General features: G+C 35.8%; 4 protein-coding genes across 7 annotated transcripts; 1 reads left to right on the top strand and 3 right to left on the bottom strand.

The window, feature by feature from the left end:
• The first annotated feature begins 1,384 nt into the window (after positions 1–1,384).
• LOC119081725 (serine/threonine-protein kinase/endoribonuclease IRE1) lies at positions 1,385–5,693 on the top strand. Of its 2 annotated transcripts, none has more exons than XM_037190871.1 (10): positions 1,385–1,615; positions 1,783–1,897; positions 1,961–2,206; positions 2,266–2,674; positions 2,735–3,801; positions 3,866–4,056; positions 4,116–4,274; positions 4,376–4,498; positions 4,555–4,750; positions 4,814–4,965. In XM_037190871.1, exons 1-10 carry the CDS (start codon positions 1,538–1,540, stop codon positions 4,828–4,830), a joined length of 2,601 nt encoding a protein of 866 aa, XP_037046766.1. In that variant the 5' UTR covers positions 1,385–1,537; the 3' UTR covers positions 4,831–4,965. The 2 variants fall into 2 exon arrangements, with proteins under 2 accessions (XP_037046766.1, XP_037046765.1); XM_037190870.1 differs by having other exon boundaries at positions 1,387–1,615; positions 4,555–4,746; positions 4,814–5,693.
• A 76-nt stretch (positions 5,694–5,769) lies between these two features.
• LOC119081746 (serine/threonine-protein kinase meng-po) lies at positions 5,770–12,294 on the bottom strand. Of its 3 annotated transcripts, none has more exons than XM_037190919.1 (11): positions 11,995–12,294; positions 10,338–10,524; positions 7,945–8,206; positions 7,791–7,890; positions 7,697–7,735; positions 7,439–7,582; positions 7,315–7,381; positions 7,051–7,091; positions 6,789–6,991; positions 6,550–6,728; positions 5,770–6,494 (listed from the first exon to the last, which is right to left on the bottom strand). In XM_037190919.1, exons 2-11 carry the CDS (start codon positions 10,398–10,400, stop codon positions 5,823–5,825), a joined length of 1,770 nt encoding a protein of 589 aa, XP_037046814.1. In that variant the 5' UTR covers positions 10,401–10,524; positions 11,995–12,294; the 3' UTR covers positions 5,770–5,822. The 3 variants fall into 3 exon arrangements, with proteins under 3 accessions (XP_037046814.1, XP_037046813.1, XP_037046816.1); XM_037190918.1 differs by having other exon boundaries at positions 12,010–12,294; XM_037190921.1 differs by having other exon boundaries at positions 12,108–12,294.
• Positions 12,295–12,806: 512 nt separating this feature from the next.
• LOC119081800 (retinol-binding protein pinta-like) lies at positions 12,807–13,986 on the bottom strand. The gene is made up of 2 exons (XM_037191019.1): positions 13,149–13,986; positions 12,807–13,087 (listed from the first exon to the last, which is right to left on the bottom strand). Exons 1-2 carry the CDS (start codon positions 13,821–13,823, stop codon positions 12,830–12,832), a joined length of 933 nt encoding a protein of 310 aa, XP_037046914.1. The 5' UTR covers positions 13,824–13,986; the 3' UTR covers positions 12,807–12,829.
• Positions 13,987–14,621: 635 nt separating this feature from the next.
• Positions 14,622–18,018, bottom strand: LOC119081750 (alkaline phosphatase 4-like). Its single transcript, XM_037190928.1, has 5 exons — positions 17,820–18,018; positions 16,437–16,678; positions 16,111–16,148; positions 15,211–16,038; positions 14,622–15,153 (listed from the first exon to the last, which is right to left on the bottom strand). The coding sequence occupies exons 1-5, from the start codon at positions 17,896–17,898 to the stop codon at positions 14,682–14,684; spliced, it is 1,659 nt and encodes a 552-aa protein (XP_037046823.1). The 5' UTR covers positions 17,899–18,018; the 3' UTR covers positions 14,622–14,681.
• Between the last annotated feature and the right edge of the window lie 2,761 nt (positions 18,019–20,779).

Genomic DNA, 20,779 nt, shown 5'->3' with positions numbered 1-20,779 from the left:
TATATACTCAATGAAGAGTATACCTGAAGCGAATCACAGCGAACTGGCGATTACCATTTTCATCCCATAGCTGAAATGCCTGTCAAAATGAAACTCAAAAATTAAAGAAAATAAAAATAGAAACAAACAGAGTTTCAACACTCTTCCCTTGCACACGGCTCACGTTAAGTGACTGCAGAAAAGGAAGGCTGTTTCGACCTCGAGAACTAGCGGCGGTCCAAAAGTCAGAGTGAACTGACTATCTTCAGTTGTTTCCGCTAGCCGCTTACACAAGACAGCAGTAAACTTAAATTGTACGAGTAATAGAAGTTTACTTGAATGTGTGGCATCTGCCGATGGAAATTAGGACAACTTTTATGGAAGCTACTATGAAAAATCCCGAGAATCGTAGCACAACAAACCAGTCAACTTAAGCAATCAAGCAATCAACATTTTCGTACATACCAATTTTGCTTAACCTGAGACGAAAATCTCAAGGGCGCAAATTGTAAGAACCGAATTTCCGTACACAGAAAACCAAAACAAGACTCCTTTTCACATTTATTGAACTTCAAGGAAACATCCTTCGGAGAAATATCATTTAGAACGACAAACAGAGCTATAGCTCTTCCCTTTCCCGCACATCACGTAAAGTGGTAAAAAAGACAAAAGAAAGCTGTTTCAACCTCGAGAACTAGCGGCGGTCACAGTCTTCCCGTGTTTTTGTGGCTTTATCCCGATCCTTTTTTCATATTTCTATTCTTGCTGACATAAAAGCTCGATAAAATTTCGTCAGATCCGATACAAAAATCGGTAAGAAAATTATATTTTTGGTTAGTAAATGCAATTTTTTTGCTACGAGGAACTAAGGTGAATTCACAGAGTATAATTATATGGGTGAATTCATTAAAAAAAACCTTTATCAAGAAGGAGTCTCACTGAAAATTGGTGAAAGAGACTTTAGTCGTCTTTTTTATGTATTCATTAAATGTGTTTACTTGCAGCACCCTGCGAAAATCATATAATTTTCATTTTCGCAAGGCGTCGCAAGTAAAATACCTTACGTAATTGTTTGGAGATTGTTACTTTGCCACGAGGTATTATAACACTCGCCTTCGGCTCTGGCTACAAACTTCGCTATCGGCAAAATAAAAATCTAAAAACAAGGACGTAATGTACTATTCCTTTGCGTAGAGTATCTCCTTGTGATAATAAGTCTTTCTGAAAGGATAATAATTAAAATCTTAAGTGTGTCAATCATTTCATATCTTTTCCCTCTAATATTCAAATATGAGCGCCGTCGTTGGCAAAAATCTTAGCGATATTGAAATTAATGCAAGTACGCAATGTACGCAATTTTAAAAGTACGTAGCCGCACGCACTTGAATCAAATGCATCAAATGTCAAAATATTTATAGAATGTCGATGTGTCAAACTTAAACAATTTTTTTGGTGTGAAGAAAAATATTAATTATTGTTTGTTATACGGTGCAATTCAATGCTGAAATTATTACGGAATTGCTATTAATTATGAAAAAAAGATTTACGAACAATCACAATGAATTCAAAAAACATTATTTATTTTGGAATACTGGCTGTGCTTTATTTCGTACAAGTTTCATCATCAGAAAAGAAGGTGGGTGATTGGGTAAAAACCCATGCAACGTGAATTGTTGTTATCACCCATATTAATCTGGTGTTATCGTTTATTAAAAATGTGTTTCGAGAGAATTAATTTCGGTCAACAACCACGTTTCACAACGTTTCACCTTTTTTTCATACGCACTTTTTACGACTCCACAGGACTGTACTGAATTGGCAAGAGACGACGAAACCTTATTGGTATTTTCAACATTAGGGGGCGGATTAACTGCATTAGACCCAATAACAAGTGAAATAAGATGGAGTATTGACGATGGTAAAATGAAGATATTTCCAACGTGATGGCATTATTAAATTTCCATAAAAATGGTATTTACAGAACCGACGGTGGTTAATGTTCCCCCCAATTCGGATGTGCCGAATCCCCAATATTTGCCAGACCCTCGAGATGGTTCATTATACCAATTGGGCGATATGGGTGGTCTCAAGAAGCTGCCATATACGATTCCACAGTTAGTAGCAAGTGCACCGTGTCGTTCCAGTGACGGCATATTGTATTCTGGGAAGAAGAGCGACACCTGGTTTTTGATTGATCCCAAAACAGGACAGAGAGAGACCGTCCTAGGTAAAACAATCATCATACATATCCCCGTCGTCTTGCTTATTTTCAGTTTTTGTGTACAGGATTTGGATCACCTAGTCAATATAAGGACAAAATTGGATGGGCCACATCTCGTGCAATGTATTTGGGACGTACACAGTACACCGTATTGATGTACGACAGTTTATCCAACAATAAAAAGCCGTTCAATGTCACCTTCTTCGATTATTCGTCGCACACCATGGCCCCAGAAGTGTCTAAGGAGTATGAATGGATTCATCTGACGAGCAGTTCGAGTGGAATGGTTGCAACATTAAATCGAAAGAAAGGAAATTTTTTGTGGCAAAAGGATTTGTCCAGTCCGGTTGTTGCGACGTTCCTTCTGAATTCGGATGGACTACTTAGTGTACCATTTACAACCGTATCCGACGAAACATTGAATGGGATAGTTGAATACGCTAGAGATGGTCAAAAGAACGACATCAAGCTATTGTAAGTAGCAAAAACCTTTTCCCATAGGATTTTCACGTTAATGACCCCAATGTCTTCTAGCCAAACACTTTACGTAGGCGAGCATCACACTGGCCTGTATGCTCTACCGTCATTGGTCGATAAAAAAGTTGCTACGATATCATCAGATCCACCGGTTAAGCTCATCGATGGACCGAACACTGATGCCGAATTGAATCCCAACCTGGTGTATCTGAACACACTCTTTAACAACGAAGATGCAGATGAGCGACAGCATCGCAACGTTATCGTCCTCGGCCACTATCAAATGCCAAAAACGATAGATGACTTAACACTGTCGATTTCGCCAACACTAAATAAAAAGCCGTCGAACAACCGCGAGTTGGTGGCTGCAGACAAATTTGATATACTAAACATCAACACAGAGTCAAATGCTCAAAACAATTTCATCATTATTCGTCAAGGAGATCGTTCAATCGGAATACCGGTTGATGGAGATAGTATTCCGGTTGAAAATCAAACGGTGAATGCAACAATTTCGCCTCGCGAATTTTTGGCAAGCATTTACAACACATCACAAAACTGGCTGAATGCCCAAGAAAGTAAAATTCTGAAACTGTTGCTCATCATTTTAATGGGAATGATAGTTGCAATGTTTTGGTACATGCGAAGCACCGTCCGTGAATTACGACAAAGTCAAAGTGGTTCGCAGACCAGTAATATCATAAGTCGTGGCAGTGGAAGTTATCAGGAATTGATTGATTTGGGCGACGGAGAAGTAAAGGTCGGAAAAATTACGTTTAACTCGGAGCAAGTACTGGGCAAAGGATGTGAAGGTACGTTCGTGTTTAAAGGATCGTTTGAGAAACGGAATGTGGCTGTGAAGCGATTGCTACCTGAATGCTTTACATTGGCCGATCGGGAGGTGTCTTTGCTGAGGGAAAGTGATGCTCACGAAAATGTCGTTCGGTACTTTTGCACCGAACAGGATCGTCAATTCAAGTACATTGCAGTCGAATTGTGTTCGGCAACTTTACAAGATTATGTAGAAGGTGGCTTTGAAAGCGAACTAAGAACAAAGATATCGGTGAAGGACATTTTGAAGCAAGCAACTAATGGTCTGCTGCACCTACATTCATTGCATATCGGTAAGGGCTTTATTTATCACAAAATTTTCTCGCAGACTAAAAAAGTAATATTCTCCGGTTGCAGTGCATCGTGATATTAAACCGCAAAATGTGCTGATATCGTTACCCAACAATATTGGCGAAGTTCGTGCTATGATCTCAGATTTTGGGCTGTGTAAGAAATTGAATCTGGGAAAAACGAGTTTCTCTCGAAGATCGGGAATTACTGGCACCGAAGGATGGATCGCACCCGAAATGCTGAAAGGCCAGCGGACTGTAAGCTCTAATTTTTTATTTATCGATCCGTTGCATAAGATGCAAATCTCACACTTCAGACAACATCGGTGGACATTTTCTCTTTGGGCTGTGTCTTTTACTACGTTCTATCTAACGGAGGTCATCCGTTTGGCGACACTGTCAAGCGTCAGCTGAACATTTTATCCTACGAATACGATTTGAAAGTATTTGACGGGGAGAAATTCGAAAGCTCAAAGGTATGCTAGAGTTTCCTTTCGATATGTAATCGAGGGTTGGACTCCACTCCACATTCCGTCGACTTTACCGAATAAAATTTTAAAATTACAAATTTCGATAGGTGCTAGCTGAGGAGATAATTGTTGCTATGATAAGCAAAGACTCTTCAAGGAGGCCACCAGCCGCAGCAGTAGTAAACCATCCGTTTTTCTGGAATGAGGAAAAAATACTGTGTTTCCTGCAGGTGCGTAGAGAAATTTTGTAAAATCTTTAACGATGCCTCAATCCTGAAATTTATAGGACGTAAGTGATCGCGTAGAAAAACTTGATTATTCCGTGGCGCCACTCAAAACTTTAGAAAAGAATGGAAAATTTGTGGTGCGACAAGATTGGACGATACATTTAGATGACGCTATCTCGGCCGATCTTCGAAAGTATCGTGGCTATCATGGCAGCAGCGTTCGTGATTTATTGCGTGCCCTACGAAACAAAGTGAGTAGAAATCACTGCATGTTATTTCGTGCCAAAATTATTGATTGCCTTCAACTCTCTATTCAAGAAACATCACTACCATGAGTTATCGCATGAAATGCAGGTGATACTTGGTGCTATACCCGTTGACTTTACCAAGTATTGGATACAGCGTTTTCCTTACCTCGTCTCACACAGCTATCATGCACTCGAAAAACATTCCTATGAAAATGCCTTTAAAGTTTATTACGACTCAACGTATTGTTACGCCAAACCCGAGTATTTTTATCGTGAAACAGACGATTGTGTGTGGCCGGATAAGTTAAGCAAAAAGTTAAATGACAGCCCTAGAAGAATGTCCAAAGATTTTCGACCACGAAACAACGACCGTCGATCATCACAGGATGTTCTGGCAGACGGAAATGCCAAGCCTTTGAGTGATAATGTCTACAAAACGGGCAACAAACGCGGTTCGTATAATTTTCACAAAAATGTCGACGGGGAAAATACGCTGACGTTGCGAAAGAATAATTGGAGAAAGCCGAGTAATATTAGTCAGGACAACAATTTAACTTGGACGATGCCAAACAACGGTTGATAGGCCGTCGCGTATTATTATCTTTTGAAGAGAAATTGGAATGAATTTCACTAGAATTATTTTGTGTTTCTATCAGGCGGAATTTGGCGAGGAAATTCTGTTAGTTTTATGGCTGTTTGATGTTTCATTTTTGTGAACCAGTGTTCTTTATGGGGATTTGATGGGGTACAAAATTTCGTTGTTTATTTACTGCAATGCTGCACACTGTCTGTGATATTATATACAAAAAACCAACACTAAATTAGAATGGGCTAAAATTTACGAAAAACAAAATTACGATTCAAGCGTTAGCGTTAGTGTGTTTAGCAATTAAGAAAAAAAAAGTTATTTTAACCGGAAATGTTTAGTAAAATATATTTGTAAACACCAACCCACATTTCTCTTTAATTTTTTTACCCTCAAGGCCGGCACACAAGGGACAAAGTAAATCTCCAACCACCTATAAGTACTAAAAACAATATATTTACTGTCAACGGATTCCTGTTTTATTGTTTAAATTTCACTTTTTCATTCGAACATAATCGTAGGCTGTGTCTTTCATAGGCGACGACACACCCACTATGTGTACAAAACCTGACGATCCTTTTCCATCACTCCCAACATCGTCTGAATCGAACGAACTTCCATTCTGTTTTACAGTATGCGCTACCACTTTGTTGGACAATCGGCGTGTCAGTACCGGCGAGCGTATCTGTCCGCTTCTGTTCATTTTTAACTTATCCACAGAACCATACCCACTATCCATGACGGGGTGAACCGGAAAATTGTCGTTATTCGGTTGATACATTAGATTTTGCGAGGATCCAGACGGTTCATTGTGTGTTCGTCTTGACAACACATTGTTGGAACCATTTTCCGTGTTCTCCTTTTTACCTCTAAAGCTGTTGTTGGTGGTATTGTCTGCGCGAGTAGTCGTTTTGCGAGTATTGTTGGACGAACCATCGTCGGGGCTACAATCTTTATTCATATTTTCATTCGAGTCGAATCCCATACGACTGGGACCCTGCTCAATGTTTCCCGTTCTGGGATCCATGTGTTTCTTTGACGCATCTTTGATGTTTGAGGTTATTTTCTTGATCGGTTCAGATGTAGCACGGATTGACGATACATGTCCAGCTATCGGTGTACGAGAGTGAGTTGATGAGGGCGTTGTAGTACCTGAATCGGCTTCCTGAAATCGATTCAAAGTTAATCAATCCTTAAAGTGTTTTGTGTTAGTAAAAAACCTCTTCTTCTTCAGTAATGACAGACGACTGTATCCAGTCACGAATTCTTTGCTTCTTAGCAGATCGGTCGACCGTCGTCTCTATACCATGTTCTGCTAGGGTCGACAGAAGTTTGTTCTTTTCTTCTATGCTACTGTGAAACGAGTACATCGAAGCACACAGTTCATCGGGCTCTGAAGCTGATGGCACGAAAAAAATTGATCAAATCGAAGATGGATGAAACATGAATCTTCACATACCAATTACGTCTTTTTCTGCTCGTTTACATAACCATTTATCATCTAAAAATTTTGCAAGGTCCGCAAAGTTTTGAGCACGTCGACTAGAATTCGGTTCCAGGTATTTACGAAACATTCGACATGCTTTGGCTGATATTAGTTTGAATAGTTTGGGCGTTTTTTTAATTGGATTCACAATCGACGATCCATGCCACACCAAGTATCTGTAGTCGAAGAGATGGATATAATTCATCTTCATTTGTGAGAAGGAAATCATCTTTACCTATTATATCTGGGATCATCGATAGCGGCTTTCTGCCACGGCTACAGGTCAAAGTAGAGTGTTAGTGATTTGTAAATCTTAAACAGACGGCCAGCCTATCATCAGTTATCGAGTTTGTTACTTGACCTAAGTATTTTCAACAGATTCGGAGAGAGTCGTCAAATCCAGACGTTACCTAGAGTTAGATATTTAATTTTTGACGTCGTTGTCGATAACAGATGATGCAGCCGTCCGTAAAAGGTCAAACTTGAAAATATATCATACCAGGCACCCCGTCAAGCAAACGAATATAACGATTCCGAATTGCCATATGTCGTGTATTTGATTCGTTCTGAAATTGTAAAAATTTCTGTGATGCAAATGTTTTAATTAACATCGAACCGCTTACTTGTAAGTTTCGTCTGTGTTAACGATCAGCACTTCCGGTGGACTATAGGGTAACCACTCATTTCTCCGCTGTACTGATGCATTTGCTTTTCTTGTCTCTCCGAAATCACATAATTTGACACGGGCAAAGTCTGACCTGAACACTCTAGAAAATGCAGATTGATAAAAATGTTAATCACCTTTACTACTTACGCAAATCATTATAGTTCAACAGTCATGAGATTTCTGATCATATCTTACAACGTTTTTGCATACTCACAAAACATTGTCTAGCTTTACGTCTCTGTGAACCAACTCTCTGTAAAGAAAATAGAATAACTTCTTGTCAATCACAAGTGCACTCTTCTTCTTACTTTGAATGGATGAAATCCAACGCCGAAGCAATTTGTTTGGCTACTCGTTTTGTGTGTAATTCTCCGATACCGCTGTCCATTACGTTTGAAGTGAGATCACCTGATTCAATATCAGTTAACTCATTTCTTTTAACAGGTCATTAAGATTTTATACCTAGAGTAGCATACTCCTGTGTGAAAACATAGAATCCAGCGGTTTCAAATGCCACATCATAAGTTGTCACGATATTTTTGTGAACTCCCAGATGAAGCCCATAGTGAAATTCTCTGTAGAAGTCCCTTAATGATACGTATGGTTTGGGAAGCGCTTTCAGAACCATTTCGGTATCGGTTGCCTTATGTTCTACCAGAAGAATTTTTCCGAACCATCCTTCACCAACTATTTGCAGGATGTCGAACTCCTCTGATAAGATAACCTGTTGGGTATCAGTGGACTCATGAATATAATATGAATATTCAGTGGAACATTATTATGTTATAAGAAGTGGACGATGGTCATTCTTAATTTCAGATTTACTGATGCGCAAACTGTGATTACAGGAATCAATCGATTAATCAAGAGTATTTAACCTATCACAGTAAAACAGTTACTATTCAAACTATTACTTCGTTTGATCGAAGATTTCCAGAGATAAATTTCAGAAATCTTTTACTTCATTTGTTTTGAACATGCTTTTTGCTGTATAAGACCATAGATAAAAAACCTAACAAATGCACCGTAAACAGTTCAAATGGGCGGTATGTAAGACTATACTGGCTTTCAAATCTGTATACACTCAGAATCGATCATTTCATTTTGCTTCCACTTTATTTTCCAAATGACGAATTTCGACGTTTAAATTAATTATTTTCCAAATGACGAATTTCGACTTTTAAATTAATTATTTTCCAAATGACGAATTTCGACGTTTAAATTAATTATTTTCCAAATGACGAATTTCGAGTTTTAAATTAATTATTTTCCAAATGACGAATTTCGACGTTTAAATTAATTATTTTCCAAATGACGAATTTCGACGTTTAAATTAATTATTTCCCAAATGACGAATTTCGACTTTTAAATTAATTATTTTCCAAATGACGAATTTCGACGTTTAAATTAATTATTTTCCAAATGACGAATTTCGACTTTTAAATTAATTATTTTCCAAATGACGAATTTCGACGTTTAAATTAATTATTTTCCAAATGACGAATTTCGACGTTTAAATTAATTATTTCCCAAATGACGAATTTCGACTTTTAAATTAATTATTTTCCAAATGACGAATTTCGACGTTTAAATTAATTATTTTCCAAATGACGAATTTCGACTTTTAAATTAATTATTTTCCAAATGACGAATTTCGACGTTTAAATTAATTATTTTCCAAATGACGAATTTCGACGTTTAAATTAATTATTTTCCAAATGACGAATTTCGACGTTTAAATTTATTATTTTCGAAATGACGAATTTCGACGTTTAAATTTATTATTTTCCAAATGACGAATTTCGACGTTTAAATTAATTATTTTCCAAATGACGAATTTCGACGTTTAAATTAATTATTTTCGAAATGACGATTTTCGACGTTTAAATTAATTATCAGACAAAAATATATTGGAAGAGGAAGGGTGACGCAGGTCCCTTACTTGAAAAAGTATTGATATCAGAAAGAATGACGCTCAGGGCTCCGATATGCAAAAATTTAACTTTAACACCAATTCTTTATTTCTTTATATTAAAAAAATTGCGTCACAAATGGCAGATGATTTCGGCTCTATTTCTGAAGTAATTCTCTTTTCGACTCCCTTTTTTTATTTTGTTTGTTTTTTTTTTTAATTAAAATTAGATAGCCATCTGCAACAGGTTAAATTGTAACAAGCCGTGCAATAGAAAGAGAAGGAAGAAATGACAAAGATGAGTTTTGAAAGCAATTGTCACAGATATTCTGGAATACTTGGGAGCGGAGAAAATAGATATTTACATCACATGGGATCACATGCTCGTATGTGTTTATTCGAGTCGAAGGCGAGGCATCGGCAACACACACTTATGTACGAATAACGGTGTACAAATTCACACTTGTTTAGTCCCACTGTTTTGGTCCTAGGCTAAGAGTAATTATACCTAGAGAGGAAATTTCGAACAAAATTACGTAAAATATGTGGTCCCAACATCAAATACGAAATTTGTATTGGTATGTGTGTTTGCCCTCTTAATTAAGAGGGCAAATTGAACTATCAAAAGCGAACGTATACATGTATTGGTGTAAAATTATACGAAATGTGTATCTTATACAAACTGATGTTGGGACCACATTTCGTCGTACATACTTCCTCTCTAGGTATAATTACTCTAAGGTCCTAGGTATGAAAAACACAGTTTCCCGTCTATGTTCAAAGGTTTTCGTGATGTGGCGCATGTAAAATTTTTATCCTTGACAGCTGCGAGAAATTTAAGCACTTCAAGTGCGATGGAGAAAAACCATAACAAAGGTGGAATGTCAATTGAAAATTATCTTATTGTAGAGAACATGATTACCATTTATGTTACGAATCTTACCTTTTCGAGTTCAAATTCTCGTATACGGTTTATATTTCCTACGGGGCGCTTACTAGGACTCATTGTAATTGCTAATGTTTTTGTAACTGGCTAATTAAAATTTATTTCACATAGTCAGAGACGTTACAATTATTGTCTTTTAATTGTTTTATGTCCAATTTCATTCAATAACACAACCACAAAATCACTAAATTGAAAGAAATTTCATGAGAACCATATCAACAGCAACGCTAATCGTGCTGTTTCACACTAATAGGTCGAGAAGACAAATTTTTGGCAATCAAATTTAAAACAAAATTTACATTTTTGCGACACGTCCGCGGGGATTATAAAACAATCGTCTCTCGGTAAACTGTTTCGTCGAATAAAACGTAACAGCAGCTCGTAGACTAGTATATTAATTATAAATATAATTTCTGTTGTATTTTATACTTTCTCTAGTTGTATTTCATCTTAATATTTTGTTTGGGGAAGCCTTTTTTTGTGCAAGATTTATTGACTTAAAATACGGATGCTGCGGTTGCACGCATTACAGTAAAGAAATTATTTTTGAGTGTAACTGTATCCATTCTATGTGAAAGTATTTCGAGGAAAATATCGTATTTTAATGGAAAATGTGAAACGTTCAAAGGAAATAGTGTCAAGACATAAATGTGAAAAGTTTCGATTAAGTTTCGAAAAATCGTTGAAAATTTGCCCACTACGAACTCTGCCCGTTCAAAAATGCAACAATCACATCACTTGTATATAATAACCGAATCTATTCCTTTTTTGATGAAAGTATGTTCAACAGACTTTAGTATCTGTTACTTCATGGTTTCAACAAGAAAATTGTAGATAGAGCTCAGTACCTATTTTTCCGTTTCTGTCGAAAACGGATGGGATGGGAGTAAAATGACTCATGGCTATTTAAATTTCGAAATTTCGGTAGTGATTGACTAACATCTACAAACAAGTCAAAAATTTGTTCTGTTGTCGTGGCAGTAGGTCCAAAGTTCGTTCGTCAATGGTGATTCTTCTCAAGATGTAAACTGTTAAAAGTAAATGAAATTGTTGAGGGACACCGTGGCATTTTATGCAGATGTGATTTGAAATTTGATTTCAAATGATTTCGTGTAATAACAACAAATGCTACCAAGGATGCCACAGAAGGAAGTGTACCATTTGATTCATGTGAACATTGACTTTGTCAACCTAATTAATTCGTTGCAAAATGAGGTGCAAGTACTGTATTTGAAGTCTGCATATATTACTCATAAAGTCGTGGCAACACCTCTCTACTTAAATATTTATTCAACAAGGTTTATATATAAGCGAGCACGTCGAAAATGTCCATTAACTGCTACTTTTATGCAACTGACTGTGAGATCTGTAGTCATTTTCGATGCCTTCATATGACTTATTCTGAATGAAATTAAAAATAGGTCACGCTTCGTATAAAATGCCACTAAGAATGAATGTCTGTTCACTTGAAAATTTCGAATTTGTAACTAATTTTTAAATAAATTTTATGATTTCATTTGCCGGGTGTACGTAGTGTATCGGTCACTGTTTTCGCTAAAGGAGAAAAATCTTGAATCATCTCGACTTTAACGTAATTAAAATTGTTCAATAAATTTGTAGCTTAGCACAAGCACCACAAAATGTATATAAATACATAAATCTAATTCACCATAATTTTACTCTTAGTGTTGCTCTTCAGAACACTTTTTCATATCAGAGATTTTCAAGCGAATTTAAAAAAATATATATTTTCCGATCAATTTTCACCAGAAATATAGCTGAATCAACAAATTTTCTTCATATTTGTTTATAGCTGTGATCTGTTTTCAACAAATTTTCCGATTGTCTAAAAAATTACAAAATATTTTTATTTCTTCTTTTTTGTTCCGAACTGCAATGAATGTATGCATTGCGTCGCGACGTTACGACTAGTAGAACGATTCGATACAGACTGAAAATGTTCGGTGTTTCTATTTTTAAAAAAATTTGAATTTTCAAAATACATGGTAATGTAACGACATGGACTAGTAAACGAGAGTAAATAATTTTTGAACTAACCGGAGGAGAGTTTTCTCTGCTACCTGCGACTGATGTAATTCGTTAATTAGTTGAAATGGTTAGATAGAAGTTAAAAGTTGAATAATAGACTGTGTACAAGTTGGATGAAATCAAGCGCGTTATACAGTTGAATAAAGCCAGACTTATGTTTAAACAAAACCAATAATAGACTTTGGTCTGTTGAAAGTATTTAGAACAAAGTAAGTAATAGATTTTGTGACCATGTATCGTCATCTTTCTTCCTGTCGTCAAACTGCTTCTCTGTAAATCACTTTCCTCTTACACAAGGTTGAGAATGCTCCTACAGAGAATGAAAGATAATGTTTATCAATGCCAAAGAATATTTCGCTGCAGTGCACACTCTTCAGATTAGATTACTGTAACTCGAGAAAAGTAAAACGCCTCGTGTCGATAAACTAAAATTTTCCACTTTAATCAATAGTTAGCTGACGAAAACTTCCATCAACTCCGAAAAGGCTTTCCGAGTTCTTTGGCCTTCCAACTCGTCTTTTCTCGTCAACACCGTAATTATCATCTTCGATGAAGAATTCCCTGTTTTCAATCAGAGTCTTTTCTAAATTATCAATAATTTCCTGAATAGATCCAGCTTCGCCTCCATACTCTTTCGGTAGTAGCTTGCGAGGCACCTCTTTATACAGGGCATCCATATCGGATCCATGAACAAAAATCTGTTAAACAAAATATAAGTCACAAAAGTCACATTTACACAAAAGTCAATTTCAAACGTACCCGACGTTTATTTTTCTCATTGGCGAATGATTGGAAAAGATTGAAAACAGTCAGTGCAAACGATGGCATGTTCACAAAATGCGATGCTTTTTGACGAATAGGAGCTGCGTCTTGCTGCAACATTGTCATTTTCTTGATGAACGTTGGAGTAAATTTCACTAAGTGAGCCAACCGAATGCCAGTGAAGTCTAAGATTCCAATTTGTCCCGACACAACGTAATTGTCATCTGTGCACAACATGAAGTCAGCTACCATTGTTGCCACTTTCATTATATCCTCGGCAGTATACAAATCTGGATCATAACATCCGGGTCGAATGAGAAAGTATCTGGGGCCATCGGGAGATTCGAGATTTGGGAGCGGAATTCCAACACCTAGCTTTATAACATCCAAAACCTTTTGATTTAGCGGATCTCTATTTTTCGTCAATTCAGGCACATGAGTCTTCATAGTGTGATGCAAATCAAACTTTTCTTTCGCCCTCTCCAAACTGAATTTGCATCCACGTAAGAAGTTAACCAGGAACTGATCGTCATTGCGTGATTTAATGTGTGCCGACTTTTTTATCCACTCCCTGAACGCGTCTAAATCTTTTTGAATTCTGTCTGGATCCTCATTCAGCTCGTCGATGGCTTTCTTCTGTAGACTGGGATGAAGCGGTCGAACGTTTACCATTTTCTTGTAATTGTACACTCTTGGTTACAAAATGCACGTAATGGTTTCGATTGCTAAGCACAACTCAACCCACAACTAAGTTTTTTTTTGCGGATTTATCACTGACTGCTGATTAGATTAGTTTCACGTTATAAAATGTATGCCCCGTCTGTTTCGATATGGTTCAGTTAACTGGCAATTTCAATTGATTTTGATCTGTAACGTTGTATTGATAAAAATTACTGATAGTAAAAGCGTAACGATTACAAGGCGAAGACTTAAGATAAATAATCCTTCCCTGTTACATTTTATTTGAAAAAAATCCGTAAGATTACGATGTTCATTAGACACCTGTGAAGTGAATTAATACATCGTCAAAATCATTTTAATTTTCACTAACACCTCTAACGTTTCCCAATTTTAGCCTTACCGTAAACATTTCATTAGAGAATCCAACCTTGAATTTAACGTACCCATCAACTTTTCGTTATCGCTCTATTCACTGAATCTTATCATAAGTTTCTTAGGCGATTCAACAGCATAAATCGTATGAACATACGAACCCAAAGACATTCAATAAAATATAGGCAAGGTAGAGGAATGTACATAACCATAACAAGGAAGTAGAAATTTACAGTTAACAAAGATTGACCTTTTACGGATGGCTGTTAATGAACTGCTAGGATGAAAGTAAGAGATGTGCTATTTTAGCTTAAAATTGTAAAGATTATGATGTGAAATGTGAACTTGTAGATTACTTGTTTTCGATATTAAGGAAATGGGTGTACCTCGTCTGAGTAAAAATGAAACACGATGGACTAGTGGTGAAAATAATTTAATTTCATCTCAATTTACGCCTAGTTTCATTTGCATATTTCATTACAATTTACTTATAATTAGATGGAATATTAACAGCATAACGATAGAAAATAGACTTATGGCTGAATTATATGATCCACTACCGTTACACGCTACGTTTAATTCTCGGACGGGTCCCATACAACCCGCATAGCTCATCACATAAGCAATGTAATTCTGTTCAAATGTTCCTCGAAGAAGCTCAGCGCCAGGCCCTATAGCGTACACTCCAACGTCTTCGCCGCCGTGAGTTTCGTCGTCTAATGGAAACATCGCCTGATGTTGATATAGAGGATTTGTTCTATCTTCATTCGTCAACAGGTTCACTCGTAACCATGTACCGTCTTTGCCTTGTTGCTCAACACTTTGATTCAGTCTATGTCGCCAGAAGCCCGGACCATTTGCGTATGTTAGAGTTTCATATGGTTCAACTTTTGGTTTGTTACCAAATCCTAAGATGTCGTTACCGCGGGCTGCATACCCATTGAGCGTCCTATAAATTCATATCTAAATTAAGTAATCGACTTTATGAAAGCCAAAATATATTTACATGGCATGTGAGTGATCGGCTGTCACAATAATAAGAGTATCCGATCGACTGGTATCGTTTAACGCAACTTGTATAGCATGGTCCATCTCAAATACTTCTTGTAGTGCCAATCGGGCATGGTTTTGGTGATGTGCCTGATCAATGCGTCCCCCTTCTACCATTAAAACAAAACCGTTCGTATTATTGTTCTTCAGTAAACTAATTGCAGTTTTCGTCATTTGCGCTAACGATGGTTCACCAAGCGGACTTTTATCTCTGACACTGCTGTAGGACATGTGATTTTGTGCAAACAGTCCCAATAAGTGATCGGTTTCTTCAATGTTCAAAGACAACAATTCGCCCGTATTTGAGATAAATTTTCTTTTATGCATCGGATGTAGTGCCATCCACTCATCGATCAAATTTCGTCCATCGAGCCGTTCACATGGTGTCTCAGTGCTACCATTGAATTTTGGCTGATCGGTCACTTGTGCAGTTTCTTTGAGACCCATGACCTTCCGGCCACCAGCCATTATAACATTTATTCGACGCCCTGGATCATTTTCAATCAACTGTCTTGCAATGTCTTGTCTAGCACTCATATTTGCCGGAACCTTTGAATCGCATTCCCAGTCACGATGAACTGAGTGCGAGTAAAGAGCCGCTGGTGTTGCATGTGTAACACGAGTTGTTGTAACGAATCCAGTCCGTTTATTTACGGCAAGGGCCCAGTCCATGATCGATGGAAGTCTAGCATTGAAATCTACTTCTTGTTTCATACTTTGAACAGCATCCAGACCGAGAACATAGTAATTGGTTTTAACACCAGTGAACAGTGCCGTGGCAGTACTATAAAAGCAATATCAAAGTTCAGAAATTTTTTCATATTTTTTCCACTTGGCAAGTTTCTTTTATACCTACCCTGCAGAGTCCGGTACTTGTTTGTTAACGTTGTAGGTCTATAACGAGAAAATTTTTGTTTGATATAACAGTAACATTTAGGTCAAGCAAAAAATTATAATTTAATTCAGGAAAACAGTCACAACAATTAAAATATTTCATTTTGAAATCTCTGTATCTCTTGGTATTCACGCATCGCTGACAACAAAAGCGATTCTAATTAGAACTTAAGCACACTTTTTCTACGAGCAAATGAATTTGATATAGTTTCTTCAAAGAATCGATCCAATCCGACTAGATTTCGAATCGACAATTTTGTAAATGTAAGAATGAGAGCGATCACTTACTTTCGACAAACCAGTGTGTGGAAACTCCTCAAACGTTAGAGTTTCCTCTTCACCAGATGTTCCTTTCTGTTGTCCCTTAAAAATTCTGGCTGCCGTAACCGTAGATAGACCCATGCCATCTCCAATAAAAATTATGACATTTTTCGCGCAAGATCTTATACCATTACCAGTTGTTTCGGTGTTAATTTGAGCCAATACTTTTTTGAGATGTGTCTCAGCGTGTTTTCGCCAGTATGAAGCATCTGATTAGAAATTGAAAACAGTCCGATCACTACTAATAAATATCTGGTGTTCAACGAAAATTAGACTTAGTCTCGTTAAATTAATTTAGAATTCAGATGAAGCAGAATAACGAAATGCTGAGGCTTTATGAAGTTAACAATTACTTACACAAAAGACAAACAATTTCCTATTTTTTTTCGGATCCATCTTCGGTTAAATATACATAAATTAAATAAACATAAAATACACTTATACCAAACATAGCAGATAAATTATTCCCATTCTATAATTTCGTTTTAGTTTACATGCAGCATAACCGATGAGCTATTCATTTTATTTTAATGCTGTGTAGAGCTTAATAATGCATCAGAAATTTACAAATAAATGATTCTTACAGAAAACGACAAATAATTAATAACAGATATAGAGCGTTTCATCTGTTATCGATAACGACGAAAAAAATAATGACAAGTTCTGGGTAATATGGACCTTTATATAGAAAATGCATCTTTTAAAAAATGAAGTACAAGATTTGAAATCAACTGGTCATTGCTGAAGTGAAAGATTTCTTCCTTTCTCCTTGATCATAACAAGAATAAACTACAATTTTTGACTAATATTGCCTTATGTTCAAAAATATGAAGTCAAAGATTTGAAATTTATCTCTTGAAAATACTTGAGTCAAATGAAGTAATAGATCTGATAGTAAAACTGATGATATGCTTGCCGTATTGGAAATTTTATTTCATAAAAATTTCTCATCTTTTCTCATTCTAAAGAGAGTCAGATTACGCAATGTTTAAATGTTTACATGCGTACACAAAAACAAATTCTTTTAGAGATACTGAATTGGCAAACGATAATAATTTAATCTTGGTCAGTCAAGTACAGATATCCGAGAATGAACAATTTCATTAGTTAAATTTTAGAAGTTTCATTTATCTGTAGAATCTTTAAAACATCTGCTGTAACCCAAACACATTTTGGATAAATGACACACTTACGATGAAATTACTACTTGATCTAATAGATATACAAAGCACTTATTATCACATCACCTAATCATTTCATTTCAAAATAATTTAAACTGAAACTACAACGCACAATGATTCAAATTTGTCACCCGAAATTTAATAAATCGTTCCGTTAATAACAACATACCTTCAACGCGTTCGGTGTTGAATGTTGCCGAGAATCCGAACTTAATTAATAAAATTGATACAAGCAATTCACGAAACATGCCCACCACCTGTAGGCTTCTCTGATAACAAAACGATAATAATTTACGAAAACGTTTCTCACTTGCAATTTACTTTATACAAGTGATAGGTATTATATACTATAAACTATGATAGAATATGAATGGAAATAACTCACCGAAACTATTTCAGTGATTGTAGTTACAACCGTACAATTTGTGTCTGAATGAATACACAATAGACTCAAAGAGTTTTTTGTCGCATATATTACATGCTGTATTAGCTCAACAATGGTATGGATACAATAAATGGGTGATCTAAATATCTAATCATAATTTTTCAAATTTCGCTCTATAACTTTTTGTTAGAATCAAATGTGTGATGAAAAGTTAGATGAAAATGTTTCCATTTAATGAAATAATAGCAGGTTCTAATGATTAGTGATTTTGCAAGGTTGACTTCGCAAAAATACTCTCGTCCGCAACAGTGAGTCAACGAGATTAAACATACAAAGAGGCAGAGAAATAAAATGTTAGGTCATCCTGTGAAACATTAATAAATTGAAAATTCGACTGCACTGTTTGTAATGTATGGTTGCGCAATGTTTATGCTTATGTAACAGATTCACATAATGCTCAAATTGGGGCAGACAATGCCAAATTATGACCTATAGTGATAGAGTAGTATTACCTTAAAAAAATCTGCAAATAAGTTCATTCCATGTTGGTATGCTTATGTTGAGTTTGAGTTATTTATTTGACTTCGAGAAATAGAAAAATTGTAGTGATATGTTGGTTGTATACAATATTTTATGACACATATTGCTGTCTGATCAACTAGTTTTGTTTCATTAGTTAATAATAGTTAATGCTAGAGAGTATTTCGAAATCGGCACATGTCAGTAGTGTTGATCTTGCTACAATTTTATGATGAAAAGCTTTTAGAGGTTTAATCGCAAGGGTAACTGCACTGTTCTACTGGTCTTACCATAAAAGACTTGTGAATTTATTCAAGAATTTCATAGTCGTTTATTGGTTGTGAAGTTACTCCATATGGAGCTGTATATCAGGAAATATTTAGAATTCATAATACAGCCTGGGACAGTCAAAAAAGTGCATTTTTATTCTATACGTGTTTCATCGATTTCAGCTGTTTTGCCATTGTAATTTGTATTGTTAAAACAGCTGAAATCGATAAACACGAAAATCATAAAAATACACTTTTTTGACTGTCCTTGGCTGTAAACACTTACTTCTATTCTAATTTTTCACTGTAAGTTGAAAAGCTATAAATCTGATTAAAGACACATTGGCATATGTTTCTATAATTAGTAAAAAAAATCTCGCTAATTTTTTGTTGTCCATAAACTCTAATTATTCAATTAAAATGCCATGATGACAAACAATAGCATATTTCAAAGTTTTCAAATCAATCATTGTTCTGCGGCAATCAATATTTATGCTTGTGTTTTTCTGTTATCTATCTATTATATCGTATGCGATTCGATATCCCATTACGTTAAAGCAACTAAAACTATTGTCTTCCATTAAATTGATTTCAACTACAATTCACGGATTAAATCTCAAACCTGCAATAGTACTAACAAACAGCGTAATTTCGATGAATTTTTCTTAAATGCATACTCATCTGTTATCGACAGCAATGACAAAAATAGTCTGTGGTTGAAGAGATCTTGTATAGTGAAATGTTTGTTCAAACAAATGAAGTAATAGATTTTGTGTGCTTTTCACTGTGCTTTGAATAAGAGAAGTAACAGATTCTATCAAAATTCACTTGTCGTTTCTAAAAGACTAAAATTAAAGTTAAAACTTCGAATTACCATGTGAAGTTGGTTGTTCCGAGACGAAAAATGGTCAATAAACACACGATAATATGACTTTTCATTCTTAGACACAAATTATTTATTTGACATGAAATAGTGGAATACACCCTCGTTGGAACCAAGGCTGTATACTTTGGGGAGGTCACGCAGATCGCCATTTTATTAGATACGCAGGAACACACCTTCTCCATACAAACAAATTCACCAAAATTGAATTTGTATGGCGTGGTGAATTCTTTGTATGAAACGTGGTGTGTAACCCGCGTATCTGCATCTGCGTGACCTACCCAACGTATACAGCCTTGCGTTGGAACATTTTGTCGAGTTTGGGAAAAAACAACGGCTAATGAATTTTTTATAAGATGTATTTCTGCAAGTGTTATCAAGTAAAGGATCATTTACGTTGGGTGCTGTGAGTAAAGTATGCTTATCGTTACATGTGCCATGGAAATTATTTTACATGTAGCGAAAATATTTAAATATAATTCGTAATCACTTTTAAATGTAATAATGAAAAGTTTCCTTCCGATTCTGTTGTACTGCCGAAAAAAGAGTTTATTATTTGCATTTTAACAACTTGATATTTGATATGAACGCGAAACGTGATATTGACGAAGACAATCGACGTTAAAAATGATTTTTTAATTGGATTAAAAATGACTAACATAAACTCGTATTTATTTAATATAAACGTAGTTAAACATTCATGAACCGAACACAAAAAGACGATTCATTAGCAATTATAGCAAAACTGCAACAAATGAACAAAAATTGAAAATATAATTTCATGATTGAGCTTGTATATATAAAGTGCTGGTAAGCATTTAAATCCGTTAGTCGTATAATTTCCACCGACAGTAATTAATATGCAAATATCATAAATACGATCAGCCACAATGCACGAGCTGACTGTGCATTTGAGTGAAACTACCTTCATTTGTCTGAATGCTCATAATTGATTTCATTTTATTGTTAGAACATCATGCCAGTCAGTGTAAGAATGCGAATTGTTTTATTGTTTCCTCGAACTAGCTTACAATTTAATTTCAACAAATTTTCAATTGGTAACAGTTCGCTAA

The sequence above is a fragment of the Bradysia coprophila genome, unplaced genomic scaffold, assembly GCF_014529535.1.
Source record: "Bradysia coprophila strain Holo2 unplaced genomic scaffold, BU_Bcop_v1 contig_358, whole genome shotgun sequence".
Lineage (NCBI taxonomy): Eukaryota > Metazoa > Arthropoda > Insecta > Diptera > Sciaridae > Bradysia > Bradysia coprophila.
Note: the sequence above shows the minus strand (reverse complement) of the source record. Positions and strands in the feature narration are given on the sequence as shown.